The sequence below is a fragment of the Saxophila tyrrhenica genome, assembly GCF_035928015.1.
Source record: "Saxophila tyrrhenica strain CCFEE 5935 chromosome Unknown scaffold_10, whole genome shotgun sequence".
Classification (NCBI taxonomy): Eukaryota; Fungi; Ascomycota; class Dothideomycetes; order Mycosphaerellales; family Extremaceae; genus Saxophila; species Saxophila tyrrhenica.
The window spans coordinates 1-27,269 of NW_027041742.1; the positions used below are offsets into that span (position 1 = coordinate 1).

The following is a 27,269-nucleotide window of genomic DNA, read 5'->3' on the forward strand; positions in this document are numbered from 1 at the left end:
CTTGGGGCGACGGAGGAGGAGGGTGGGGTTGGGTCGGAGAAGGGGTCGGTGGTTGTACATAGCTCTTAATGTCTGTAAAGAAAGTGAACCCTGGAAGCTACCTCATTGGTCTTGAACGTGTGGTTCGTATTCGCTTCATCATGTGATCCGTGATTTGAAGAAGGAGGCCGTAAGCGAGAGGGTCAGCTTGTTGGACAAACATCCGACCCTGGACATTGCTTGCGTACGCTTTCCTTAGCGTGATGCTACTGTAGCTGTACCTTTTCCTGCAACCTCGCTCTTCTCTATTCTTCCGCCCAACTGAAGCATCCCTCTACAATCCTTCTCTGCGCTTCACTCGCTCAGCGCACCCCAAATGGCCACACCCCAACCCGCCCCTCCCCCCACCGACCCCTTCTCCGACCCAACCCCACCCTCCTCCTCCGTCGCCCCAAGCGACGCCGACACCCTCACCGTCGACCGCAACGCCACCCTCACCCTCGGCACCGACGCCCTCATCGTGCTGGACGAAGGGCTGCGCCACCGCCGCGCGGCCTCGACGTGCTGCGGCTTACTACCGCAACTGGGGAAGACGACGCAGGCGATTCCGTTCTATCACGTGCTGTGGGCGGAGTTGCGGGGGCTGGAGGTCACGGTGCGGTATGCGCGGGGGACGGGGAAGAGGAGTTGTGCGGTGGGGAAGGTGGTGTATACGGTGATTGAGAAGAGTGCGAGGGCGCACGCGGAGAAGTGGGTGGAGAGGCTGCTGGAACGAGCGTACCCGCGGGGCGTGAAGAGGAGGAGGAGGGTAAAGGTGCTGGTGAACCCGTTCGGAGGACAGGGGTACGCAGCCAAACTGTGGTCGAGGGAGGTGGAGCCCATCTTCGCGGCTGCGCGGTTACAGACGGATGTAGAACGGACGGCGTATAGCGGACACGCGGTGGAGATTGGGGAGAAGCTGGACGTGGGCGCTTATGATGTGGTGGCGTGCGCGAGCGGGGATGGGCTGCCGCATGAGGTGTGGAATGGGCTGGCGAAGCAGAAAGATGCACGACGGGCGATGCGGAAGGTGGCGGTCGTGCAGATTCCGTGCGGGAGTGGGAATGCGCTGAGTCTGAATTTCAATGGGACGGATTCGCCGAGTCTGGCGGCGTTGGCGATTGTGAAGGGGGTGCGGACGCCTTTTGATCTGGTGGCGATCACGCAGGGGGAGAGGCGGTATTATAGCTTCTTGTCGCAGGCGGTGGGGTTGATCGCGGAGTGTGATTTGGGGACGGAGTCGCTGAGGTGGATGGGGTCGTTGAGGTTTAGTTGGGGAGCGTTGGTGAGGATATTGGGCAAGTCGCTGTATCCGGCCGAGATCGCTGTGGCGGTTGAGAATGACGATAAGGCGGTGATTAAGGAAGCCTACCGGCACGCTGTCGCAGAGCAAGAGACCGCACGCGCGAAAGGCTTCATCCAAGGGGACGACGACAACGACGATGACAACGACCTCCTCGAAAGCCAGGACAGCTCTCTCCCCGAGCTCCGCTACGGCACCATCAACGATCCCCTTCCCCCCTCCTTCCACCTCGAAGACCAATCCACCCTCGGCAACTTCTTCGTCGGCAACATGTGCTGGATGAGCCCCGGCAACGCCTTCTTCCCCGCCTCCCTGCCCTCGGACGGCAAACTCGACATGGTCAACATCTCCGGCGCGATCCCGCGCACGCGGGGGTTGGCGATGATGTCCTGCATCGACGACGGCACGCACATGGATTTCCCCGAGGTGTCGTACCGCAAAGTCGTGGCGTATCGGATCACGCCTCGAATCTATGAGCCACCCTCGGGGAGGAGGGTTTGGACGAAGGTGGGGAGGTGGTTGGGAGGGGAGGGGAAGCGAAGGACCGGGTTGGTGGCGGTGGATGGGGAGAGTGTTCCTTTTGAGCCGTTTCAGGCGGAGATCATGCCGGGGTTGGGGATGGTGTTGAGTAAGACGGGTGGGGTGTATGAGTTTGAGGGGCCGAAGGGGGCTTGATGGGGGATAGTTGGGAGGGGAAGGGTAGAGGGAGGGTTCGGCTTGGAAAAGGTGGTGTTTGGTTTTTTTTCTGTTTGAGGAGATACCCCCTTAGCTACTAGTCGTGTTCGCAGATCTGTGATATGTACAGTGTTCTTGCTACCATGTCTCGCTCTTACAGTGTACCTTCTTTTGCTCTTGTCGTGAGATGGTGTGAAGGGGTGGCATGCAGCTGCCTAACTCGGGGTTATGACGTGTAGCCCAACTTCTTCAACAAAGCAAGTCCAACTTCCTGCCTCTCAAGAACTTTGCCTCGATACCTTACCCTGCAAACCATTCGATTCACCAGCCGCTCCTTCAAATACCCTAAGAACCGACAACCAACAACCAACATGCCTCTCGTAGTCCCAGGCCTGATGTCGAAAGACGGCGGCGAGGACAAGACGTCCAAGTGGATGAACGATCTCGCCGGCAAGAAGATTGGGGAGAGCTCTAATGAGACCGTAAGTTCGTCCATCCATCGGGAATGATTCCAGTAGCTGGCTGAGTATGTATGTGCACTAGACGTTCGCAAAGAAAGACCTCCCCCAAGAACACAGAATTGTCAAGGAGGGCGATATGATGACCATGGACCACAAGCCTGATCGGTGCGTACCCTCATCACAGAGTGGGTCCAATTCACAGAAGGCTGATGCTTGACCAGACTCAACATCCACACCAAGGAGGATGGAACGGTGTCGAAAGTCACGCATGGTTGAAGGTGCAGCGTACACCACGCACGGTATGGCGTTGCATGATTGACGATAATCAGGGCTCCTGATGACAGTGCCGGTGTTGGTGCGTTTGTTGTTGGACCTCTGTCTATGGTTTATCTAGTGAATGACGAGTCAAAACCGTTCAACATCACTCCAATAGCTGGTGCCCTTGGTGTTAGACGCCTGCTGCAAGCTTGCATAAATGCATGCAGCTGAAGTAATCATATGCTTGCACATGTTGCCGTGGTATGTTGCCCTCGGTCTTCGATAAGAAGGATTCGTCTCAATATGCATTCGCAAGCTGCTATGAATGTTGGATCTCTGGACATGCTACCAACTAGACACTGTATCTCTGGACATAGATATATGCTTGCTGGAGATGTCGCTTCCTGGACAACGTGCTGCCATCCGGACTTTGAGGCGAGTCATCCGCTTGCGTCCGGTCGAGACCACCTTCCCCCTCGAGCTGCGTGAGCCACTCTTGCCACTGCCCATGGAAATTTCAATGCGCTATTGCATCACAACTCCCAGTAAAATATCTCGCGTACCTTGTCTTCTGTGTGTACCGGGTCTTGCAAGTAGCATTTCTTCCGCTGCAGCCACTAAATCCTTCACCAACGACCTGGTGCATGAGTCGCGGACGCCATTGAGTGCTCGCCCGCATTCGTATAGCGGACTTAGAAAGATTTCAAGGCTTTGGTTGTCTCCAACGGACGGAACGGAAGACACCCCACGATAAGGTATATAAAGGCTTTGGAGGTCAAGCTCAGAGTCGAAGTATCATCACCGGACAGCCCACAAACAAAGAGCATCGCAAGCCAACATCCACATCAACCCAATAAAAATGGCCTCCAACATCATCGACAAGACCAAGTCCGCCCTCGGCATGGACAAACCCACCATCAAGCTCGCCGGCGAAAAGGTCCACAGCACCGGCTTTGGCTTGATGGGCCTCACCTGGTACCAAACCCATGGGCAAACCCCTACCATGTCTGAGACACTGGCTAACCCTTTTGCCCTTCTCTTTGCAGGCGCGCCAGCCCTCCATCACAGGAGCAGTCCTTCTCTGCCATGAAAGCCGCTCTCGACAATGGAGCGAACTTCTGGAATGGCGGAGAGCTTTATGGCTCACCGGAGCGCAACTCCCTCCACTTGCTGAATGAGTACTTTACCAAGTATCCCGCCGATGCCGATAAGGTCGTCATCAGTATCAAAGGCGGGCTAGAGCCGGGCGGGATGGCTCCTAACGGCAGCGCGGAGAACACGCGTCGGAGCATTGAGGAGTGTTTGAAGGTGCTGGATGGGAAGAAGAAACTTGACCTCTGGGAATCTGCGCGCGTGGATCCGAATACACCGATTGAGATCACAATGCGCGAGGCGGAGAAGTTTGTCAAGAGTGGCAAGCTGGGAGGAATCAGCTTGTCCGAGTGCAGCGCCAACACCATCCGGCGTGCGGCGAGGGTGACGAAGATCGAGGCCGTAGAAGTCGAGTTCTCGCTATGGTCGACTGACATCCTGGACAATGGCGTGGTGAAAGCGTGCGCGGATTTGGACATCCCTATCGTAGCCTACTCACCCCTTGGACGCGGGTTCTTGACCGGGCAGATCAAGAAGATTGACGACATGCCCGAAGGCGACATGCGCCGGCACATGCCACGTTTCCAGCCCGGTAACTTCGAGAAAAATTTGAAGCTTGTTGAGGAGCTGGAGAAGATTGCTGAGAAGAAGGGCTGCAAGCCTGGGCAGGTCGGTACGTCGTGGGTCAAGGCGCAGAGCAAGAAGCCTGGCATGCCCACGTTTATCCCCATCCCTGGTGCCACGACTGCGGAGAGGGTGCAAGAGAATATGGTGGATGTGGACTTGAGCGAGAATGATATGAAGGAGATTGACAGCTTACTTGCGAGTGTCGCAGTTACCGGGGACAGGTACCCGGAGGCTTTGGCTGGGCTGAACTTTGGGGACAGCGCTGAGCTGAAGGAGTAGAGAAGTGACTTGCAGGAAAGTTGTACGAGCATTTAGAACATATCGAAATGGCACTCTTCCGAACCTTGTCTAGGACTACTGCCGTGGCTCGTTCCTATCGCTGGTCTGTCAAGCAGTGACAGGGCATCGTGGTCATGCTATTCACTGAAGCATGTCAGCGTTTGCTTGGAGAACATACTTTTGGGGGATAGAGAAGTAAGGGGGGATGGTCAGATCAAGTGTAGTTTGGAATAATCCACATATAGAGGCTTCCAGAGAAACCATGGATTCGGCATTGCAGAATTCATATGTTCATCATGAAGAGTGAAGAGAGGGAGGAGTAGGAGTGACTTGCCTTGAGTGTCTCTCCATCATGCAAGGGGTGCGGCCGCCGCTCACAGCGAGATGGCATGAATGCAGGTGGACGAGCGAGATCCGCTGATATCGGTGTGCTATGAAAATGAAGATGGGGTGTTGTGGATGGAGAGGAGAGCAGAACAACTTCGCGATCTCAGCTTCATTTCACCAAAGCGGCCAAGCGCGTTCCTCCGGGCACGACCTCGCCAACATTCGATTGACCTCTCACAAACCACTCGACATTACCCTCCTCTCCGTAGACGCACATCATGGCCAGCTCACCAGCATCATCAGACCTCTCCGACCCGCCATCAGGCGAAAGCGACGGCGAAGAGCAGCTCAGCACCGCCGTCCCCTCCTCCCGACCCAGCGTCGATATCACCCATCCCGACCATGACCAGCTCGCTCCGCCTCCCAAACGCCGCAAGACCGGCGCAGCACCTTCTCATGGCCCTCGTGCGACCTCATACCAGCCACCAGAGGACGAAGACGACAACGTCTCCATCTCCTCAGACTCCTTCAGCAGCGCGCCTGGCTCCCCGACCCACGATGAGTACGTCCTGCGGGATGAAGCGCAGACGCAGTGCTTATGGAAGGACTGCGACTATGGCAATGCTATTAATAATGACGAGCTGGTGAAGCACGTCCAGGGGACGCATTGCGCGACAGGCGGGCCTAAGAGGACCAAGTATGTGTGTGAGTGGGGAGAATGCCAGCGGAAGACGAGCAACCACCCGAGCGGGTACGCGTTGAAGGCGCATATGCGGAGTCATACGAAGGAGAAGCCATACTACTGTGCGCTGCCTGGTACGTGCAAGCGGTCTGTATCCACGAGCCCTGGTGGAAATGCTGATCTTTAATACAGAATGCGACAAATCCTTCACCCGCTCAGACGCCCTCGCGAAGCATATGCGTACCGTCCACGAACCTGAGCCAGCGCGCGTTGGCGACAAAACGACCAACGAGCCCACACCTCCGGGCAAGAAGCCGATCAAGATTAAACTCACAAACGGCTCTACCAACTCCAACTCCCTGAAGCATCCACCTACACCCACCGATGCCTCTCAACTCGCACCTTCCCATGACGAAGATGGCAATCCCGTCACGCCATCCCACCCGAACGACAATATTAAGTATATACCCGCCCACCATCCAATCACCGGCCAGCCTGGATTCATGATTACATACCCGCCAGACATCTCCTTCACAGCCTGGGAGAGCTCCATAAACGCCAATGATCTGATGCGGCTGTTGAGGCGACAGGTGCACTGGGCGACCCAAGAGAATGAGCAGCTGAAGGCTGAGTGCGCAGCATTGGAGCAGAGACGGAGGGAGGAATGGCGGCTGACGGACGCTGTTTTCGAAGGTGTGATGGAGTCGGAGCTTGCGCGTGGCGATATGCAGGGCTTGCTGGATGGGATGGAAGCGCGCGTCAGGCAGCAGATGGAGCAGGACACTGCGGCGTCGAGAGCGCGAGAGTGGACGGGTGGAGAGCCTTCGTGGCGGAGGCATGGGAATGGTGCTGCTGCGACGCCAGGAGAGAGAAACGGGAACGGCAACGACGAAGAGATGAGAGACGCGGACGATGAGCGACCGACGCCAACACCCTCGCCGCCTCCCACCGGCCACAGCGCAGGCGGAGGCTTCGACGGTGACCAGGATCCGTACGACAACTATCTGGCAGGGCGCATGGCGGAGTATGAGGAGCGCGAGCGGCTGCGCAGCCTGCACAATACACCTCAAAAGGCTCAGGCGGCGAAGGAGGCCGATGCTGTGGGTGCCTTGATTGGCATGAGCGGTGTACAATAGACTTCTTCTTTCCGACGGGCATGTCGTGATACCCGGGTTAAACTTCTTATCATATCCACACAGGCATATGCCTCGTACACCACCTATATACATTCCTCCTCCCTCATCCCTTCACATCCGCTCCCAACCAAGCCCCTCAGTAATCCCTACTCTTCGTCCTAGCCATACTCCTCCGCTTCTCCTTCTCCACCTTCCCCTCCGCCTTCGCCTCCTTCCTCTTCTCCCGACTACTCTCCGCGTTCGTAAAAGGGAAATTCGCCGTCCGCTTATCCGCCCCCGTCTTCTTGCTCGTCCGCCCTTTGTCCCCACCAAACATCATCACCCACAGCCCAAAACAAAACAACGTCCCGGACAGCGTAATCCCCGCCGTGAAACCGAAATTCCACGACCCAGGCGCCAGCTGCGTGTAGAGGTAAAACGCGTTGAGGGCGTGGTAGGTGGATGTCGTTATCACCGTCGGCGAAGCGTACGGGTCCGTCGTCGCGTCTTCCTTTTCGGCTTGTGCTTGTTTGGACGGGGAAGCGGTGGGGAGGATGCCAGTCAAGGGGAGGATTGTGGCGGCGAGGGTTAGCAGGCTGAGGCCGAGGGCGCGGCAGAAGTAGGTTTCGAGGTCGGTGGGGCGGCGGGGGTCGGGGGAAAGGAGGGAGGTTATGAGGCTGGGGGTGAGGAGGAGGGGGAGGGATTGGATTGTTAGGTAGGCGGAGGTAGAGAGGGCGTAGATTCCTGAGGGGGTGAGGTTCTGGTGTGGTGGTTAGCGAAGAGTGGGAGGGATGGGCGGTTGGGAGGTTACGTACGTCCATTGTTGTAATTAGAGGAGGGTTTGGTGGAAGTGTGTGAGGGTGTTGTTGTGCGGTACGAGCTGGGAGAGTTGTAGAGCTTATGCACGAAATTTGAGGAATTGGCAATGTGACGTCGGTGTGAGCTGCAGGGATCTGGGCTGTTTTGGGAAGGAGCTATATCTGATCGCTGTTATGTCTATATGCAACGAACGGTGAGGTGTCAATGTAGTTTTAGATGGAAATATAAACGGGACATGCGTGTAGCAGTAGTTGTGTCGCCAGCGGCAAAAGCCCGCTGCGTTCTAGCAGTTGACAGTGAATACCTCCCTGCCACCGCTTCCGACTGTCGACACGACCAGTACCACAATGTTGATGGAGAGTACGGTTGCTAGCCACACATAACCACCTCTCCGATGCTCTCCGATGGTCCCTTGACTTGTTCATAGTAGCAATCAGACCAGTCGGAGACCGTCAATTAGTCACCAACTCCCACCCCTAGAAGTCGGACTCCCATTATCCCCCCTGCTTCCCCCTCCAAATCCTTCTTCCCTTATAACCATGAATAAGGAAAATCCATCAAGAACGAGGCACTACTGAGTAGCCAGCGGCCTCATCGTACCCTCTTCTTGCAGAAGCCTCTCATCGTTCCCTCGCTGGCTGCATCAAGTGCCTTTGAGACGAACGGTATGTGCAATGTAGGGCGCACGACAGGAGTTTCGTCGTCCAAGGGGGCTGAGAATGAGCTGATTTGGACGTCTGATCGATATGAAATGTCGGTGTTGGCGCGCAGCCGGCAGATGGGTGAGGGAATTGCTACCCTATCGTTTGGACGTCTGATGAGGCAGCCGGGATGAAGGTGGCGCTGTATTAAGAAGTCTTCTGGGCCTTTCGCGTCCAGGAGGCTTCAGCGTTTACTGGAACTGAGGCGGACATGATTTTCATAGCGAGGCAAAAGTTGAGGCTGAATGAAAATGGCGAACAAGGGATGCGACGGTTTCATACGGCACATAGTTGAACCTGCTTACCTTGCGCGTATCACTGTGCAATGAACTTTGAGGGTTGCCTTCAACATCTCGTTGCTGTAGTCGGGGCAGGATCTTGCCCAGAGCTTCGAAAGCATCGCGACAGCTTATCGTTTCCAATTCCGTAAGGACAACCTAGCCTTCTCGTCGAGCTGCTTCTCCGAGATCACACCACTAGCCTTGTGTGGTCTTGAGCTGCTTTTGGCTGCTTATGGTAGTCGAGACGTCTTCCTTTCAGCTGCGAGAAGCCTGCTCACAGGTCGTGGAGGCCTTTCCCCGAGACAGCATCACCACTTCTAGGTTGTGTCGAGGTGCTTTGGGCTGGTTGCGAACTTGGAGACGTCTGCCTTCCTCATCAGAGCCTTCGTGGCGAGGCAATTCGTCTCCTATGGCCAGCAGAGCGGAGCACCAAGCTTCAGGAGCTGCTCGAAGCAGTGAGACCAGCCGATTGTGCGTAGTCCAGGAGCTCAGGCGCTCGAAGCATTCTACGCCTTCCCGTCATCAGGAATTCAGTATCGGTGGTCGCTGCCTTCGACGGTCAGAATTTTCACGCCTGCGTCCCACCTTGCCCACTCCTGCCCAACGTAGCACAACAGGACTGCCACGTTGAAGTCGATAGCCTTATTACCGCACAACCGGTATGTCGAGGGAAATGTCAGAGTCAAGTAAGATATCCGATTCTCCGCCACAACCCACTCGCCCACGCCTTCTCCAGCCGATTGGGCCTCCCGCACGCGCTCCAGACGCGCGATCCAGCCGGTGGAGTTGGAGAAAGTCTCTGAGTGGTGACCGCCCGCATTAGCTACCGCATGACCAGCCGACCGCGTGCGAGCTCGCCTGCAGGGTTGCAGCTTCGGATATACCACGTCGAGCTAGATCTGGCGGTGAAGGTGCACGACAGCGCAATTGCAAGCAGATCTGCCCAAGATGCCCACCGCGGCTCCACGCTGGTGCTCGGTAGTGGTCCGTCATGGCCTGTCGATGGCGTAAGGGAGTAGGCTCGAGGAGGAAGTAGGGTAGAACAGGCAGAGAATTGCAGGATGCAGCGGCTTCTCATGCAACCGCGGGAGCGCCGTGACAAGGTCTTCTTTCGTCTCGTCTTTTTTCGAATAGACTTCGTGTCAACAACTGCTACACCACCACCTCCCCTACCTTGCCATATTGGAGATATATCCTCGGAGGAAGTGTTGTTGCCATGGCCGCGCACTGTCCGCTCTAGGAGGATCGAGCGCCTCTTACGATTGGTGTTTCATCCCAGCATCCATCTCGCTAAAACCGATTGGCGATACACAACACGAATTAACGCCTTTGCCGCAGGGGAGTCTCAGTTGGCAACACCCGCTTCTCGTGTCTGCAGTCTCTTCTCTCACACCTCTACCGGTATACCTCACACCAACCATTGCACTTTGCCATCTCGACAACTTCGAGAGGCAGCTCCACGACCTCTACCTCTACCTCGGAAACGCCCATTGCTTTTTTCCCGAGCACCCAATTCGCCTTCAATGATACCCGCGCCCTCGCACCGCAACAACACCCGGTTCGGCTATACCAATGGCAGTTTCTGTCGCACCATCATTCAACGGCGACCTCCTTGTCCGAGACTCGCTCAGACCAGACACCCGGCGACGGAAGACTGGATTGGATAAGAATGGTCGCGATGGGTTCGGCTCGAAATTCAGGCAGTTGGCCAGGTTCTGGGAAGAACTGAAGGATGGCAATGCACGACTTCCGCCGGCAAAGAATGCTGGAGAGAATGTTGTGAGGGAGCTCTTTCGACCATATGGCGAGATACGGCCAATTGCTGTGCCGCCTCCAACGTATGAGGAAAGCTTGCAGGATCTGCCGCCGGATTATACATCTACAGATGCGGTGGCCACTGCGCAATGTCTTTCATATACGGCGGATCTAGCGCCAGTTGAGAAGAAATCATCTACATCATCATCTAGCCCGTTTGCGATCTTGACAGACATCGATCTGTCAAGAATTGACGGTATCCGGGAGCATGCCAATAAAAAGGCAAAGCAGGCGGCGAAGAAGGCTCAGCAGGCCAAATGGGGCGATGAGAACGAGGGCGAGGAGAACGCGGACGGAGGTGCTGATGGTGGTGGGGACGAAAACGCCGGTGGAGATGGTGGTGCAGGCGCTGGAGGCGACGGCGGGGATCCACCAGGCGGAGGTGATGGAGGCGGTGGTGACGATGACTGGTTCGCCGGTGCTGGAAACAAGAAGAAGGACAAGAAGAAAAAGAAGAATGCTTGGTAAGTGGGCTCGCTCAGATTCTCCATTCACAAGCCGGACTTCGACGACTGTCATGAGGTGTCGACGTATATCTTGAGCAGGTTGTCGCAGCTGCGCTTCCGGTATCGCCATGGTATGCCGCTAGACGACTGCTAACGTGTACGCAACCACAGGGACGACTTTGAAGACGAAGAGAAGAAGCGCGAAGAAGAGGAGAAGAAGAAGGCCGAGGAAGAAGCGGCTGCCAATGGAGATGCTGGGGGCGGAGGCGACATGGACGACTGGGGTTCGTTCGCTCCAGTTGGCGGTAAGAAGAAGAAGGGCAAGAAGGAGCCCGACCCACCTCCACCACCACCTGAAGAGGCACCCGTCGACCTTGGAACTACAGCAGCGGATCCTGAAGACGAATGGGGAGGATTCTCGACTGGAAAGAAGAAGAAGGGCAAGAAAGGCAAGGTAAGCAGCATTTCGACTTTCTCAGGTGTACTTGGGTCGGGCAGAAGTGTCACTCAACACGGAAACTTGATGGACTGTTATACATTGTCGGACAGTACAGCTGTCCTGTACGATGGTGCTCTGCCCCTGTTTTGGAGTTTGTCGTGCTCGAATATCAAGCGCAGCGAATCGCATGACGAGCCGCTCACCGCAGCGGGATGGAAGCGTTTTGAGGTGGCTTAGCGCTGGGACCTCCGCAATCTAACGCAGCCTTGCCTGAGTAGCACGCATGGCCATACTGCGCTAGAGCATGCGACACTTCTGCTGCTCTGCCATACCGCTTCGTCCTACACTCGACACATTATACATCCTAACCGCAAACATGGACGCCGAATACTAATCCTTCCGTTGCGCAGACCGAACCCGCCCCACCCGCCGCAGAAAACAACGACATGAAGTTCGACGACATCGATCTCAGCAACGACAAGAACGCGCCGAAGCTCGACCTCGACTTTGGCTTGCCAGCTGCTGGCGACAGCGACAAGAAGTCTGGTGGATTCAGCTTTGGTGGAGGATGGGGAGGCGGCTGGGGTTCTAGTGGTGGGGCCGACAAAGGCGGCAACTCATCGTGGGGCTTCGGCGGCGCAGAGGATGACAAGAAGGACTCGGCGATGGACAATAGCTGGAGTTTCGGGACCGGCAAGAAGGACAAGAAGAAGAAGAACGATTTCTCTGACTTCAACTTTGACACACTTGGCGAGGGCGACGACCTGGGGATGCCGGCAACGCAGGAGAAGCCGCCGGAGGATGATCCATGGTATGGAATGCTGGAGTGTAGTACGACTGTCGATCTCTACTGACATTCACTGCAGGGCCGCCTTCAGCACCAAGAAGGACAAGAAGAAAAAGAAGGGCGCCGAACCTGAGCCTATCGTCGAACCTCCACCACCTCCTCCCGAAGAAGAGAAGCCTGCTGATGATCCCTGGGGCGATCTTATGGGTGGCAGCAAGAAGGACAAGAAGAACAAGAAGAAGAACTTCTGGGAGGCCGAAGCAGAGCCGGTTGTCGTTCCCGAGCCAGAACCGGAGCCTCCCAAGGAGGAGGATCCGTTCGAGTTTGGCATGATGTCCGCGAAAGACAAGAAGAAGGCCAAGAAGAACGCGAAGGCTGCGGGCAAGGAGGAGGTCAAAATAGTGGAAGAGCCGATCGTCGTTGTGCCAGAGCCGGAGCCGGCCCCAGTGGTAGACGAATTCGATGGGTGGGCCACAGGTGCTTCTAAGAAAGATAAGAAGAAAAAGAAGGGCGCATTTGACTGGGGTGCGACGGAGGCGGAACCCGACGCGGTCATCGACGTGCCACCACCTCCACCTGCCGCACCCGTAGCAGACGACGATTGGCTCGGCGGCGGCTGGGCGGACTCTGGTAAGAAGAAAGACAAGAAGGGCAAGAAGGGTGCCGCCATCGAAGAGGTGGCACCCGCTCCGCCCCCGCCTCCTCCAGAGCCACCTGTCCCTGAAACCAAGGCCGACGACGAATGGTTCGGCGGCTTCGGCACAGGCAAGAAAGACAAGAAGAGCAAGAAAGGCAAAGCAGAGCCGGAGCCACCAGCACCTCCACCACCGCCGCCTGAGCCAGTGGTGGAAGAGAAGCCTGCCGACGACTGGTTTTCAGGCTTCGGCAAGAAGGACAAGAAGGGGAAGAAGGGCAAGGCTGAGCCTGAACCGCCACCTCCCCCGCCAGCGCCAGCGCCGGTCGAGGATGCTTTCACGCTCGACGAGCCTGCTGCCACTGGTGGTGGCGATGACGATTGGATGAACTCGTGGACTACTGGCACCAAGAAGAAGGACAAGAAGGGCACGAAGTCGAAGGGCATTACGGAGGTCGTTGACGTTACGCCCGAAGTGCCCTCTGTTATGCCTGATGCTGTGCAGGAGAAGTCTGCCGAAGAGGATCCCTGGGGTTCGTGGGGTGCTGTTGGGAAGAAGGACAAGAAGAAGGCGAAGAAAGGTGAGCAGCTGCGGTTTGATAAACTATGGCATGGTATACGTGGTGCTAACCATTCTTTTCTACACAGGCTCTTTAATGGACTCAATGCCGCCTCCCGCACCGACACCACCGGAACAGGGACTGGACACTCCGCAAGCTTCTGCCTTGCTTGACTTGGAAACACCTGCCGATGATCCTTGGGCCTTTGCGACTTCTACGAAGAAGAAGAGCAGCAAGGACAAGGACAAGGACGCCAAGGACGCGAAAGACAAGAAGACTTCGTCCAAGGACGACAGCAAGCTCAGCAAGAGCAATAGCAAGGAGTCGAAGAGCGACGACATTCTCGACATTGTCGACGAAGCTGGTCCTGTCGAGGAGGAACCTAAGCCTGAGTCGCCCAAGGAAGACAAGAAGGCCTCTAAGTCCTCCGGCTGGGGCAGCCTTTGGGGCAGCAGCAAGACTCCAGCGAAGACCACCAAGGAGAAGGAGAAGGAAAAGAAGGAGAAAGAGGCAGCTGAAGAAGCTCAGAAGAAGGCCGACGAGGAAGCCTTCGGCGCTGCACTTGGTGATGACCCGGACGAGATTCTGGAAATTGTCGACGAGGCGCCGCCTCCGAAGAAGTCGTCGAAGGAATCCAAGGACAGCAAGAAGAAGAGTTCCAAGGAGGACAAGTCGAGTGAGAAGACCTCCAAGACGAGCAAGAAGAGCGATCCTGTTCCAGAAGGTATGTTACTCCATTTCATCCGTTGCACAAACACGAATTTGTGCAAGGCGACGACCTGTACTGGGGGGCTGTGGCGAGTACGGTTCATCATACGACGTGGCCCCGTTCATCCCACCAACCCGGCCAGACTCATGCTAATTGTTTCGTCCTGAAATTAGAGCCCGATCCGCTAGACGACCTCCTCAACGACAAATCACAGGAGACGGTCGAGTCCGCAAAGACGGACGGTTGGGGATTCTGGGGATCGTCTCTCAAATCTGCGAAGAAAGCCACGGGCGCAAGCGAGACGAAGAAGGAAATTGGCAGCAGCGCGTTGGCCAATGGAAAGTCCGTGCTGACAGACCAGCCGAAGGCGCCAGAAGCCGCTTTCGAGGACGACACGTTGCCTTCCAAGTCAGCAGCAACAACGACGACAAAGACCAAAAGCGGTTCCAAAGGAAGTTCAAGTGTTCAGGATCGCATCAAACAGCTGCAAGGTGAGAAGGAGAGTTCATCGAAGAAATCCGCCAAGGAAGCCGCCCCGCCTCCGCCTCCAGAACCGGAGCCAGAGCCTGTGGTTGTTGTCGAGGACAAGAAGTCGTCGAAGAAGAGTACTGCTACCGCCACCAAGACTTCGTCGTCTTCGAAGAAAGACAAGAAGGAGTTGTCGCCGCCGTCCACTGACCCGACACTAGTGGTACCCAAGTCCTCGCCGTCGCCGCTACCTGGTGGCTTTCCGCTCGACGACACTTTCGACGCACCTATGTCGCCTCCCGTTAAGAAATCTTCTTCTTCCAAAGACAAAGAGAAGAAGTCGTCCAAGTCCAGCAAGAAAGACGCGACGCCTGCGATTGTTGATCCGCCTGCTGGGGATGATATGGACGACTTGCTGATGGATGACTCCAAGCTTCCAACGCCACCTCCGGAGAAGTCGAGGAAGGACGATTCCAAGCCTTCTAAGAAGGAACGCCCGAAGGTTGTGCGCGATCAGCAGTCGTCGTCCTGGGGCTTCTGGGGCGCTGCTCCGCCACCGAAGTCCAGCTCCAAGCGATCCAAGGACGGCGCCGCGTCCCCAACCGAGGAGAAGCCTGAGAAGCCGTCGCTGTCGCGGTCGAAGTCTGCCCGCAAGGCCAACGACAAGGATCCGATGGAGAAGGCATCCCGATCTTCTGGTTCTGACAAGGACGGGAAGTCGAAGTCGCGCCCGAGCACTTCCCGTGGGATGAGCTTTTCGATGTTCGGCATGGGTGGTGCGACGCCCAGTCGCTCGAAGAGCACGCGCGACCCTGCTCGTGAGCACCGCTCTTCCCGCCGCCACTCAGTCGCTGTCGACGATGGTGGGATGATGTCGCCACCTCCAGACGATGTCAAGCCGAAGGAGATGTCCGCCAAGGCAGCCAAATTGATGGGTGTCAAGCCCAGCAAGTCCACGCGCGAGAAGCCAAAGTCGCGCAAGGTCCCGGATCCTTATGCCATTGACGACGATGACATGGTCATGGTCGATAATCCAGAGGACTCTGCCAAGGACATGCCGCAATTCGACATTCCGTCCAGAGAGAAGAGGAAGTCTCATAAATCGAAGCGACAATCGACTATGATGTCTGGTGGCCTCGGTGAAGGCGACGATGCTGTCATGGTTGACGCGCCGCGTGGTACTGAAGAACCGGATTTTGTTGGTCGACCGGCGCCGCTCCGTCGCAGCACCACTATGTCTGGCGCAGTGAAGAAGGGTGGGTTGATGGGAGGCATCCTGGGTGCCTTCTCTGCACGTCCAACTCCCGATCGCCGCCAAAGCAAGGCTTACGAGAGCGATGATGGTCATTCGAGACGCAAGCGCGGGTCCGTCTACGAGGATGACTCGACCAAACGACTTCGTCGCGATGATCGCAAGGTCGGCCGGTCTCGCAAAGTGTCTGATGCGGATGGGCTCACTGATGCTGCCCCTGTGACGGACGCCGAGACACCGGAGGCCAAGGAAGCTCGTCGAGCTGAACGCCGTGCTCGGAAGGAGCGTGAAGCGGCTGATGCTGAGGCGAGAGCTGCGCGCCACGAGGTGCGCAAGGCCAAAGCCGAGGAGGAGCGTGAGGCTCGCAAGCAGGAGGAACGTCGCGCTCGGAGGGCTGAGCGGGAAGCTCGACGAGCTGAAGAGGATCGCACGCCTCGTGAAGAGGAGCCCAGGGATCCTGAGCGTCGCGAACGTCGCCGGGAGAAGGACGAGCGCCCAAAAAGCGACCGCCGAAGATCCTACATGGACAACCCGGAAGACGAAGAAGCACGCAGAGCTCGTCACGAAGAGCGCCGACTGCGCCGGTCAGCAGACGTCACCGCAGGCGCCAGCAAAGACCGCCCGCGCACTTCCCGACGTCGGTCCGACTATCCTGCTCCAGCTCCAGTCGACGACTACTTTGACGCGCGCAATGGTGAGCACATCCCCACAAGTGGGCGTACGCCGCTTTCTAATGGGGTGAACCAGAAAGGCGGCAGAAACGGTAAAGACAAGACCGCGTCGTGGGTGGACTCTTTGAACTATGATCCACCACCACCTCCGCCTGTCGAAGGCACGATTATCGATGCGCCAGTCCATTATGCAGATGACACGGCGCCCGAAGATCCGACTACCGCGAGGGAGCTGAGGCAGAGCAAGCGCAGGGGTGATGAGGGCTCTGATGGCCGTCGCAGGAGGCGTGAGCCAAAGAGCAGCGACGGCAGTTCGCGCGACCATGGACACGGACGCCGGCAGAGCTATGCTCCTGGCGGACCAGCGAACAGTCTGGGATATAGCGAGTTTGGTGGCAAGACGTGGGATGGCAGGCCAGCTGCTGCACCGAGGAGACAGAGCTGGTTCGCTAAGCTTGGAGCTGCGCTCTGAGCGAAGTGGCCTTACGAGGCTGGAGAGGCGAATTTGATGAATTGATTTACGCATTGCGATGGGTGTTTGGGCGGGATTTGCGATTTTTCGGATGATACCCTTCTTGCATTGTGGTGGCACGGCTGTAGGATTGCATGCATGGCAGCGCGGTGGGACCACTTTTCCGTAGCTATTCTGTAGCTTTTGTCGTTGGTATTGATGAGGGCTGGGTCTGTGACCTGGCCTCTTTGCGAGACCTTGAATCTGTTGCAATGTTTCAATCGGCTGCTACAATGCTTAGAGCTCTTCCTTGAGCTTTCGACCTCACCTTATCTTTTACCCACAGTATCGAACGACCGTAGTCTCCGAGAAAAACAATGCCACTGCCGCTGATCGAACCACCATTGATCAACTCGTCGAATCCATGGGCCACCACCTTGGTAGACCTTCGGGATCTGTTCAACTGTCGAAGTACTGGAGCAGTCACCATCAGAACTAGCCTGCTACACGGCTTTGAGCACGATGATTCAATCCACCAGTATGCTTTCTTCCACCCGATTGACCATTCTCTCGTGTCCAAGGACAGCAATAGATATGGAGGGAGCCTGAACACACTCGGCTACAGTCCCACCACACTGGGAACGTATCTCACCATGATCAGCAAGGTTGTAGCAGACTCCAGCTTGCCGGAAGACATTCGCTCGAAGAAGCCATTCATCGTCTCGGTCACTGGAAGTGCTGATGCTGTTGCTGAGTGCTACGGACGGATTCAGGATGTACAATCGACTATGAGCAACCCGCTGTGCATGGAGATCAACCTTTCCTGTCCGAACATTCTTGACAAGCCACCGCCTGCTTACTCCGGCTCTTCGCTGGCTGAGTATCTCCAACGACTGGCAGAAGTGAAAGCCACCGAAGGCGAGCGAAGGGTAGCGATCGGGATCAAGACACCGCCATATACCTATTCCGACCAGTTCAAGACATTGATCGATGCGTTGCTGGCATCCAGCAAGCCCACTTGCCCGGTAGACTTCATCACGGCTACGAATACGCTAGGTTCATGCCTGGTACTGGACGATACGAATGGGTCACCGGCAATCAACTCGGCGTCCGGTGCGGGTATTGGAGGCATGGCTGGTGCTCCGCTGCATCCGCTCGCGTTAGGAAATCTGAAGACGATTCGAGGTATGTTGGATGAGCATGCGGAGTTGAAGGATGTCGAGATCATTGGTGTTGGGGGAGTGGGTGATCATGCTGGATTTGAGCGTATGAGGGCGGTCGGTGCGAACGTAGTTGGAGTTGGGACGGCGTTGGGGAGGGAGGGGGTGGGTGTGTTTGAGAAGATATTGAGAGCTGACAAGACGAGCGCTTGAAGTGCTGAAGCATCTTGAGTCAGTCAATTCTGTAGTCCGCGTGGAGTAGGTCTATCATCTAATGCAACTCCAAAGCTATGCCAATGCAATGCATTTCTCGTGTGCGCGGCCTTCATACCTTTGCATAGACATCACTGTGGCTCATATATCAGTGTACGCATTTCCAGGGAGGGACATTCATCGGCTTACGTTCTCCGGAGCAGCGGCATCTCCGCCCTGACCTTCTTGATCCGATTCAGATCGATATCAGCAAAGATTACTTCCGGCTCTTCCTTGGACTCGCCACCAAGCTCAGCAATCACCTCCCCCCAAGGGCTGATGACAATGCTGTGCCCATAGCTTGTCCGCTTCTCATTATGCTTGCCAACTTGCGCAGCAGCAATGACGTAGGCTTGACACTCGATCGCTCGTGCTTGCAGGAGAGGAAGCCAGTGGGCCCTGCCTGTTGGCACGGTAAAGGCAGAAGGATACAAGATCACATCAGCCTTTTGTCGTTTGAGCGCGAGTGAGATCTCCGGGAATCGCAAGTCGAAGCAAATCATCGAGCCTATCCGGCCAACGACCGTCTCGAATGGTGCTAAGATCTCGTTGCCAGGCTCAATGGTCTGGCTCTCTTTCATGGGCGGCCGGCCCGGTAGGTCGATATCGAAGAGATGCACCTTGGCGTATCGATGTGCAATCTCGCCTTGAGCGTTGATCCATAGGAGCGTGTTTCGGATCTTTTTGCTCTGCGGGTCTGTTGAAGGTTCGTGAACGCCGACAGAGATCGGGAGTGAGTGCTTCTTTGCGTCCTCTTGGAGACCAAGCAGGAATGGCGACCTGTCGGCGGGTCGGCATAGAGAAAGAGACTCGTCCGGGGAGGATGAGATCCAATCCGAAGCCTCAGGTAGGAAAAGAGCCTAGCTGGTGTGCGTTAAGCCGTGCTGCTGGCTCAAGGGATCGAGAGGGCGTACCTTCGCGCCACCCGAGACTGCCTTTTGAATGACTGTCCTACATTGAGCCAGATTATGGGCCATGCTACGTCCAGAGATGGGTTCGTTAGTATATGTTTCGGATAGCAATCGTAGGCCTCCTTTGCAGCCACCATGTACCAGCACCGGGGGGACTCACGAGGCCGTCGAGCATATCTGACCAACTGCCTATTTCGGTTTTAGCATGTGATCATCTCGAAGCTGCATTTCTGCCGTTGTACGCATTCCGTAGACTTACCGCTAATACCATCTTCACCGTTGCTTCGAAGATGTGCTGTGAAAAGAGGGTAGAATAAAATAAAGAAGAAATGTGAGCGTCACAGAACATGTCGTCGAGAGCCACCCAACCTAAGGCAAGAATCGCGCCAAGCGCCGCTAAACGAGCTCGGACTTGAGAATTTGTCTGGCAATCTCGACATTGCAACTTCCTCTTCCTCTCGTCCATCACCACACCGTATCCGAGACCATCCACGCCTCGTATTGGCGCGGCGCTCAGCAACATCGCGCGCCAAGAATGACAACCCTTAGCACGTCAGAGCGGCAGGGTGAACACGCGCCCGTAGACCGCTCCCGGTCACCACCATGAAATGTGAGTACGCCGCCTTTCACACCCATCGCCTTTTGCAAGGATGCCATTACACGAACAATCCAAATCCTATAGCGTCGTGCAGGAATACATAACTCTAGAATTACTCTGAGCACTGCAGACCGCCTCAGATCCACGCGCTTGCACTGAGATCTTGACACTGACGTTCAGCGCAGAACCTTCTTCGGCGCTGCACCTCGTGCTACACTCGACTCTCGCCGCAGCGGCGACCGCAGATTACCGCCCTCGTGTCGATGGCAGCCCACATCAGACATTCACGCCAAAGGTATGCTTCGCTCCACTTCCGCCATCCATCCTCTGCACATGTGATGATACAATGACACATGGCATTCCTCGAACGGAACTCATTATGTCGACACTGTCAAGATTAGTTTCAGCCTTGTCTGATGTGCACTCACTTCTGCCCGGTCTTGCTTGTATTCTTTTGTTTCACCAAGCTGACTTTACTCCAGGTAACTCACTCTCTCCCACCCCACAAGCATCTCATGATGAGCCCTACAACGCAACGGGCGGGCAGACTGCGCACTCCGAGCTCCGCGTCCATCAGAACAGGGCCGTACAATCCCTGTGGGCGCTGGCGGCGAAGAGATGCTTGTTGAGAAAGCGTCGACTGAAGCTTCTTGCTGCCTCTCTCGTGTCTCGAGCTACATTCCAGTGAGACTTGGCTGACCACCCTCGCAGGTAAGTGACTGTGTCACATCCCTTCGACCCTGGACTCTGCAATGATGAACACTATTCACACTGTTTGAACCTCTAACGGGTAACGCCGTGGGTGGTGGTGAACGTACAAACACTGAAAATTCTGATTTAATGAGGTATGCTGCCGCCTGTCTGCCCCATCCGAGCGAACGAACGCTGACCTTCTCGCAGCCTGACAGCAGAGCATCAACCATGCAATTGTACTTCGCGTGTCTTCTCGAACAGAGCACTGACACCCGCTTGCAGGTATGACTGGAGGGCAAGTGTCGCATCGATGGCCAAGTGGTACGTTCTTCTCACCTTGTCTGCCCCCCTACTACTATGATGGACAAAACTTTATCTTAGCGGATTCCACTGCAACATCATTGAAGACTACCAATACACCAAGATCTCTGAGCCGCAACAAACTGCATTCGACGTTCTCACCTTGCACGAAGACAACATAACACTGACTCTGTGCCTGCAGATCGTGCACCGAGCCCGTCGACTCTCCAACTCTGCGAGTCCCAAGGTATGTCACTCTTTGCCTCTCTCCTCGTCTTCCTGATGAACAACAATTATTTCGCTGTGTTCTTACTGAGCATCGACGTTGAAGAAACAACCCATCACCTTGGAGAACTGAACCACAATCTCTATCTACTTGCTTGGCACTTCCTAGGTGTGTACAACCTGCTGACCCATCCTTGAACAGTACCACTCTCCACGATGGCACGACGTCGTCGTACCCGAAGGGTGTTGACGGGTGTTAGCTTTCACCGGCACAAGGCATACGGAGCACATGACCATCATTGAGGATCGGAGCAACGTATCTCAACTGGAGTGTTGTTTTGCTGTCCGTAGATGATGTACAACTCTTCAACACCACTGTGTCCGCATCTCACGTCGGACTCGAGGTCTCACGATCAAGTGGCACGTGAGCAGCCCGGAAGGTTGCGCAACCCCGGCTTTCGCGGGGAAGCGGGGTTTAGCGTGGGCATGTTATTGGGTCGGCGACGCGACGTCGTGTGATCAGCTCGCCCAGCTCGAGAGAGCGGCCAGGGGCATAGGAGGAGGGCAAGTGACCTCGAGCAGCCCCGCGCGACAAGCTGTCTTCGACCCGCGAGCTCTCTTCTTCCTCTCCTCCACGCACACCACCAATCTCGTGCCTGACTACTGCAATCACCATCTGCACCTCACCCGTCATCAACGCTTTCAAGCCAAGTCAGCTCTGCTCGCTGTCTCGTCGCTCACATCACCATGTCCGCCGAAGTACAAGACACCAACCTCGAGAAGGTCGACTCCGCCATCTCCGACCAGCCCGGTTCTCCCTCAGATGCCAAGGGCAAGGGCCATCGTAGAACCAGCAGTACCGTGTCTGGCGTCGCCAACATTGCTGATCTTGGTGAGGCAGCCTGTAGTCTTGATGTGATACTCCTGCTGACGCTGCTCCCGCAGAGAAGGAGGATGCTGAGATCAAGATCGCTCCTGAGACGCAGAAGCTTAACTGGTATGTCACGCCTACACCTTCATGCCAGACCAGCATGCCAATGTAACGGACGTAACGCTGACTGGCCCTACAGGAAGCTGAACACCTCACCTGCTACACTTGATGACAAGGAAGCCCTCAAGAAGCCTCTCTGCACGCCTCTGATCAAGAAGATCGACCTACACTTCCCACTCGGGCTCGAAGTCACCGCCCGCAACCTCAGAGGTGTCACCATCAAGGATGCACTGGACGCCATCTACAAGCAGTACAAGAAGAAGGTATGTCATCGACTCACTCCACATCACGTGCTCCTTACTAACTTGTATGCGCACAGGCCGACGACGAGCTAGAAGAGCCCTACCTCGCCGGCTTCGAATGGGACAAAGAAGCCAACTACCAGAAGTTCATCGTGCATCAGAAGAAGACGGGAGAGGCGCCGATGGGTGGCAGCAAGAAGAAGAAGAACAAGGGCGGTGATGAGTAGATAGGCCAACATCTCCACGTACTGCCGAGAGCACGGAAAGGTTGATACCCTTGTGCTTTGCCGCTCCTTCTGGATGACGACGAGTGTTTGTGGCTGCTGCATCTTCGGCTTGCGTGGGTGTTAGGTAGACCATAGCTTGTCGCTTGAGAGTACTGAGGTACTTTGATACTACTTCTTTGACTTTCAGGCCGTGTTTCGTTGCTTGCTGATCCGCCAAACCACGTATGTCTTCAAGTTTGCAGATGACAACGTGGGTGCAGAGATGTTGACAGTGTGTTACAAGACCGTCGGAAGACCAAGTCAGCTGCAGATGAAGTGATGCAGATGGTACGAATGCCTAATTAATCTAATGCCGCTTCGCTAGAACGCTGCATCGCAAGTCTGTCCATGCTTCGCCGTCCACAGACGGTCGACTCCTGAGAAGTAACAAGCTAGAACGCGAACATAAAAGTCGTACCTCCTACTCAAAGATTCCACGTTCCGCCCTGCTGAACGCAAGAAGGGTATCAAGATGCCAGATGAACGCCAATCTCATTTCAACAAGCCATGCAGGCCTCAGCGAGTGAGCAAGGCAGGGACGTCTGCCTACGATGACATCTCTGCCCCAGCGCGGGAAGATGGTTGCTCGGTCTTCAGTGGCTCTTCCGGGCTCAGAGGCGGCACACTGATGCCCGTCGAGTCCGAGTTTGCGGGTGAAGGCGACTCAATGTCCAGCACCGAGCTTGCGCCAGAAGACGGAGTTGACTTCCCAGAATTGCTGCTGGATCCTGCCTCCACAACAACGCTGTCAGGGTCGAGCGTTGATGCTGGCAGCCCTGAGACGGCGTGTACTTCTCGTGGCTTCTCCGCTAACCAGTGGTAGCTCGTAGTGATGAGGCGTGCTCGGTCTGCTTCGATGAAAGCAGCGCCATCCTTCGCGAACCGATCCAGCAACGTCCGGAAATGAGCAGGCAGGAGTCCAGCACGCACCAAACCGTACAAAAGGTGTCTCGTCACCTTAAAGTACCAATCAGCACGCTCGATCAGAGGTGCCTGAAGGCCATCAATGCTGGCGTTGCCATTTGACAAGACTTTGAACCCGGCCGACGCAATGTCTGCTGCCATGCTCTCTGGTGTTGGTGTCCCGACCGCGCCAATGAGCGGCTTGATCCTGCGCATCAGGTCCTGGTGATGAGGGTGGTAGTCGTCAAATGCATCGAGCTTCACCCAATCCAGGAATGAGAGGCGCGCACCGGGCTTCAGCAGGCGGTACAGCTCACGACACATTCCTGGAATATCTTTGCAGAGACTGAATGCCTGGATGTTGTAGACGCCATCAAACTCTCCCCCAGGCAGTGGCAAAGGAAGATCGTTGAAGTCCATGCAAATAAAGTCGTTCTGAAAGTTCATCTGATCGTTGTAGGCCCTCGCGCTGGCAATTTGGTCGTGATCAATGTTGACTCCAGTCACACGCGCGCCCACCAGGCTTGTCATATGCGCCGCCACCCGGCCGCGACCACAACCAAGATCGAGAAGTCGTGGTTTCGGCGGCAGGTGGAGCTCCTTCGCTATGCTCTCTTCGTATCGTTCCTGGTTCACGATGATGCTGGATTGCAGATCCATGACTGGAGGTATGTACATCTTCTCCAGCTCCCCTATGGAGCACATGTGATTGAGTACTGAATAGTAATCGCTCAAGCATTCGCCGACCTTCTTCTGGTAGTCAGGTCCCAGAGTGTCCGTCATCGCTTTCTCGTCGGCCCAGTCCAGGTTGTAGATGACGTATGAATTCATGAAGTTCCTGACTTGTTCCGGGCTGAGGTCGCGAAGGACGCGGAAGGAGTGGAGTGCCGTCTTCCAACGGCGCAATGGGCCTGGAGTTCGTGCTCTGTCGTAGGTGGCATCTTCATGTAGTGGTGGGCTTTTTTCATTCTCCAAAGAACGGCCTTCGCCAACTGTTGCTTGCGTAGCCGTCTCTCGCAGCATGTTGAAACGACTGAATGTCCTGGAATTGTCCTAGAGTGCTCAATAGTCTTGAGCAGGGAAGCAGTGTCGCGCGTATAACGGGTGTTTGCTCAGCTTTGTTTGCCTAAGAGCTAGTGGTGACGAGCAATCGCCACGATGAAACGGATCATCTGTTAAAGCGGTGTGACCTCCGCAGTACGGAACGAAGACTCGGACCTGAATGTGACACGCTTCTGACATTACAGTGCATCGAATCATGCTCCAAACGCTGCCCTGCCAAGGCACTGGCGTGACGGGTTTGTCACGTTGCCGGACGGTAAATCCGACAGTCGATGACAAACCCAGCTGTCACTCATGCTGCAGAGGAAATGTTTCGAAAGAGAAGTACGTGATCCAAGAGGGCAGTCGCACCCTTCGTTCCGTACCTGGCTGAGTTTAGCGTATGCATTGCAATAAAGGGTCGGCGTAGTGAAGAGATAGATGTTCAGTGAGGTTGAACAAGCATTTATATTTAATGCTTGGCCTCGGATAAGGCTTGGGGTCGTCGGTGTTGGATTGTTTGGTCGCTCGCAGGGCGTAAATTGGAGCTGCGACGATGTTAACGCGGTGACAACCTAACTGTCTCGCTCATTTCGTGGACTGTCCATGGTATACTGGTCCGTCCAGTTGTTGAAGGTTGAACGCCAGGCGGGGCTCGGTCCGATGCCATACCGGTGGGGCTGATCAGGATCTGAAAGCGAGCAGCCATGTCATCCCTGGCACATCCGGTAGCTACCGGATGTCCGATAACTGCAGCAGCGATATAGAACCACCTCAGTCCGGTCTCCTGCAGGCAAAGGGTTCGGGTGATGCGATATTTGCGACCCCTGCGCGTTTGTTAAAACCCTTGCGCGTCGTCTTGCCAGAGCGCCGGCATCGGTATAGCCGTCGGTATGCAACTTGTTAGCATGAACCCAAGGGGCTTTATCTGTTGTCCGTGACAAGACCGATTCTGTGCAAGGAGAGCGCCGCGAGGGTCTTGACTTTTGGAAGAAAACGAAAGCCTACCGGAGCCCGAGAGGAGCCATACCTGAGCGCGGCTGCTGCAGTGCTAGTCCAATGGCAGCCGGACAGAGATGGGCCGTCCTAGTTGAACGTGAGAAGTACCACTGAGTTCTCAGGGTGGGATCTGTCTGCTGGAAAGCTGCCTTGGTGCTGTAGAGTTCCATGATTCTTAAAGGTAGGAGCATTCACATGAAGTTTTGCCCACGTGAGGTCGTCGACTTCTGCCGTGGCCATACGTTTTGGCAACAAAGCTCGTGAATTCTTGGCTCGCACTCCACCAAATTTTGCTAAAGCGCGAACCACTTCACACCGACGACACTTCTTCGACCACCCAACGACAATCTTTCACAATGGTATGGAGATCACCACCAGCAAGAAGAGTGTAGTATGGTCTCGCTAACACACGCGCATAGTCGTCCACCGGAAAAGTCAAGGCTGCCCAGCTCTGGGGCAAGAACAAGGAGGAACTCAAGAAGCAGCTGGATGACCTTAAGCAAGAGCTCGTGCAATTGCGGACGCAGAAGATTGCCGGTGGTGCGCAGTCGAAATTGACCAGAATGTATGCCACATGAACATCGAGGGCGCTGAGCATGCGCTCGAGCATGGAAGATGTGGGAGAATACTCGCTCACATTTTCTGCAGCCACGATGTTCGCAAATCGATCGCCCGCGTCCTCACCGTCATCAACACCACCCAGCGCCAGCAGCTCCGCATCTTCTACAAGGGCAAGAAGTACATCCCGCTCGACCTCCGCCCGAAGCAGACGCGCGCGATGAGGAGACGGTTAACGAAGGAGGAGGCGAGCCGTGTGACGGAGAAGCAGAAGAAAAGGCAGAGGCATTTCCCGCAGAGGAACTACGCTGTGAAGGTGAGCTTGATGACCCGGGATCTGAGCACGGACATGGACTAACGACTTCCCAGGCGGAGTAAATGCTGCATTTCTGGTACTCGGTTATGCTTGAGCGTTACATCACTGGCGAAAAACGCGGAAGGACCGCAACCGGCGAGCACTTGTAGCTTAGACGGTGCTGAATGCATACTGGCGATTCACCAGTCTGAACACCAGAGCCCTTCAATGCCATCTCACAGTAATCCGGACCGACATCTGTCTGCCGCAGAAAGTGCATATCGCGTGACCACGAGATTGGATGTGGCAAGCCTTTCTCGTTTGTGGTAGGTCTCCGACAGACTACTTTCCCGCTTCCAGGCGAGTCGTTTCAATAAGCAACAGCAAACGCCGCTTCCAGGGATAAGAACATGACTACCTTACGGACGATCGGTCTGAAGCCCGGCATCTCCAACGACCCAGCTTTCTTCGCGATGGTAAAGGTGATGTTGCCACCGAAGCAGTACGCGTAGCTGTGCTCCCTTCTCGCTGTTATGGTCGAAAGCTTCTGTCGATGTGCCCGCTGGTCTTCGGATCTGGCCCATGTATTGTGGCTTCAGCACGTGGTCTGAGAAGTGGGAGCTGCTCTCGTAGTAGAAATTTTTGATTCCAGAGTAGCTCGTTGAGCATGCTGGCATTGGGGTCGGCGGCGGTGTGTCGGAGCGTACCTAGCCTTCCTTCGTCTGCAACGATCATTCAGTCGAGCTTGACGGGTGTCCTGGACCGCGTTATAGTTAATTTCTAATCTCGCCCGGCAATTTGAGGAATCTTGTCGGCTGTTCGTTGATATCTGCCATCGTTGTTACTTATACTCGGGGGTTTGATGTTCACTCGGGTGATAGAAGTGCAATTGGTGAAATCAACACATCGTTACCAGTGCGTTTGCTTGGATTGATCGCCTGTTTTATGACTCAACTGACTATTTG

General features: G+C 55.6%; 11 protein-coding genes across 11 annotated transcripts; 8 read left to right on the top strand and 3 right to left on the bottom strand.

Annotated features, from left to right (window-relative positions):
- Nucleotides 1-355: 355 nt before the first annotated feature.
- Nucleotides 356-1,996, top strand: LCB4 (sphinganine kinase lcb4; the record flags this gene model as incomplete). Its single annotated transcript, XM_064803750.1, has 1 exon — nucleotides 356-1,996. One exon carries the CDS (start codon nucleotides 356-358, stop codon nucleotides 1,994-1,996), a length of 1,641 nt encoding a protein of 546 aa, XP_064657551.1.
- Nucleotides 1,997-2,367: 371 nt separating this feature from the next.
- Nucleotides 2,368-2,733, top strand: LTR77_006509 (uncharacterized protein; the record flags this gene model as incomplete). The annotated part of the gene is made up of 3 exons (XM_064803751.1): nucleotides 2,368-2,478; nucleotides 2,540-2,622; nucleotides 2,679-2,733. 3 exons carry the CDS (start codon nucleotides 2,368-2,370, stop codon nucleotides 2,731-2,733), a joined length of 249 nt encoding a protein of 82 aa, XP_064657552.1.
- An 841-nt stretch (nucleotides 2,734-3,574) lies between these two features.
- Nucleotides 3,575-4,713, top strand: LTR77_006510 (uncharacterized protein; the record flags this gene model as incomplete). The annotated part of the gene is made up of 2 exons (XM_064803752.1): nucleotides 3,575-3,690; nucleotides 3,762-4,713. The coding sequence occupies 2 exons, from the start codon at nucleotides 3,575-3,577 to the stop codon at nucleotides 4,711-4,713; spliced, it is 1,068 nt and encodes a 355-aa protein (XP_064657553.1).
- Nucleotides 4,714-5,318: 605 nt separating this feature from the next.
- On the top strand, nucleotides 5,319-6,858 carry LTR77_006511 (uncharacterized protein; the record flags this gene model as incomplete). The annotated part of the gene is made up of 2 exons (XM_064803753.1): nucleotides 5,319-5,856; nucleotides 5,915-6,858. The coding sequence occupies 2 exons, from the start codon at nucleotides 5,319-5,321 to the stop codon at nucleotides 6,856-6,858; spliced, it is 1,482 nt and encodes a 493-aa protein (XP_064657554.1).
- Nucleotides 6,859-6,994: 136 nt separating this feature from the next.
- Nucleotides 6,995-7,658, bottom strand: LTR77_006512 (uncharacterized protein; the record flags this gene model as incomplete). The annotated part of the gene is made up of 2 exons (XM_064803754.1): nucleotides 6,995-7,597; nucleotides 7,653-7,658. 2 exons carry the CDS (start codon nucleotides 7,656-7,658, stop codon nucleotides 6,995-6,997), a joined length of 609 nt encoding a protein of 202 aa, XP_064657555.1.
- Nucleotides 7,659-10,210: 2,552 nt separating this feature from the next.
- On the top strand, nucleotides 10,211-16,891 carry LTR77_006513 (uncharacterized protein; the record flags this gene model as incomplete). The annotated part of the gene is made up of 6 exons (XM_064803755.1): nucleotides 10,211-10,917; nucleotides 11,071-11,353; nucleotides 11,749-12,149; nucleotides 12,205-13,340; nucleotides 13,408-14,043; nucleotides 14,202-16,891. 6 exons carry the CDS (start codon nucleotides 10,211-10,213, stop codon nucleotides 16,889-16,891), a joined length of 5,853 nt encoding a protein of 1,950 aa, XP_064657556.1.
- A 356-nt stretch (nucleotides 16,892-17,247) lies between these two features.
- On the top strand, nucleotides 17,248-18,243 carry URA1 (dihydroorotate dehydrogenase; the record flags this gene model as incomplete). Its single annotated transcript, XM_064803756.1, has 1 exon — nucleotides 17,248-18,243. The coding sequence occupies one exon, from the start codon at nucleotides 17,248-17,250 to the stop codon at nucleotides 18,241-18,243; it is 996 nt and encodes a 331-aa protein (XP_064657557.1).
- Nucleotides 18,244-18,428: 185 nt separating this feature from the next.
- On the bottom strand, nucleotides 18,429-19,259 carry NIT2 (Carbon-nitrogen hydrolase; the record flags this gene model as incomplete). Its single annotated transcript, XM_064803757.1, has 2 exons — nucleotides 18,429-19,142; nucleotides 19,197-19,259. The coding sequence occupies 2 exons, from the start codon at nucleotides 19,257-19,259 to the stop codon at nucleotides 18,429-18,431; spliced, it is 777 nt and encodes a 258-aa protein (XP_064657558.1).
- A 2,497-nt stretch (nucleotides 19,260-21,756) lies between these two features.
- On the top strand, nucleotides 21,757-22,469 carry LTR77_006516 (uncharacterized protein; the record flags this gene model as incomplete). The annotated part of the gene is made up of 4 exons (XM_064803758.1): nucleotides 21,757-21,901; nucleotides 21,955-22,006; nucleotides 22,080-22,263; nucleotides 22,320-22,469. 4 exons carry the CDS (start codon nucleotides 21,757-21,759, stop codon nucleotides 22,467-22,469), a joined length of 531 nt encoding a protein of 176 aa, XP_064657559.1.
- Nucleotides 22,470-23,054: 585 nt separating this feature from the next.
- Nucleotides 23,055-24,434, bottom strand: LTR77_006517 (uncharacterized protein; the record flags this gene model as incomplete). The annotated part of the gene is made up of 1 exon (XM_064803759.1): nucleotides 23,055-24,434. One exon carries the CDS (start codon nucleotides 24,432-24,434, stop codon nucleotides 23,055-23,057), a length of 1,380 nt encoding a protein of 459 aa, XP_064657560.1.
- A 1,373-nt stretch (nucleotides 24,435-25,807) lies between these two features.
- On the top strand, nucleotides 25,808-26,387 carry rpl35 (60S ribosomal protein L35, L29; the record flags this gene model as incomplete). The annotated part of the gene is made up of 4 exons (XM_064803760.1): nucleotides 25,808-25,810; nucleotides 25,871-26,016; nucleotides 26,100-26,325; nucleotides 26,379-26,387. 4 exons carry the CDS (start codon nucleotides 25,808-25,810, stop codon nucleotides 26,385-26,387), a joined length of 384 nt encoding a protein of 127 aa, XP_064657561.1.
- Nucleotides 26,388-27,269: the final 882 nt, after the last annotated feature.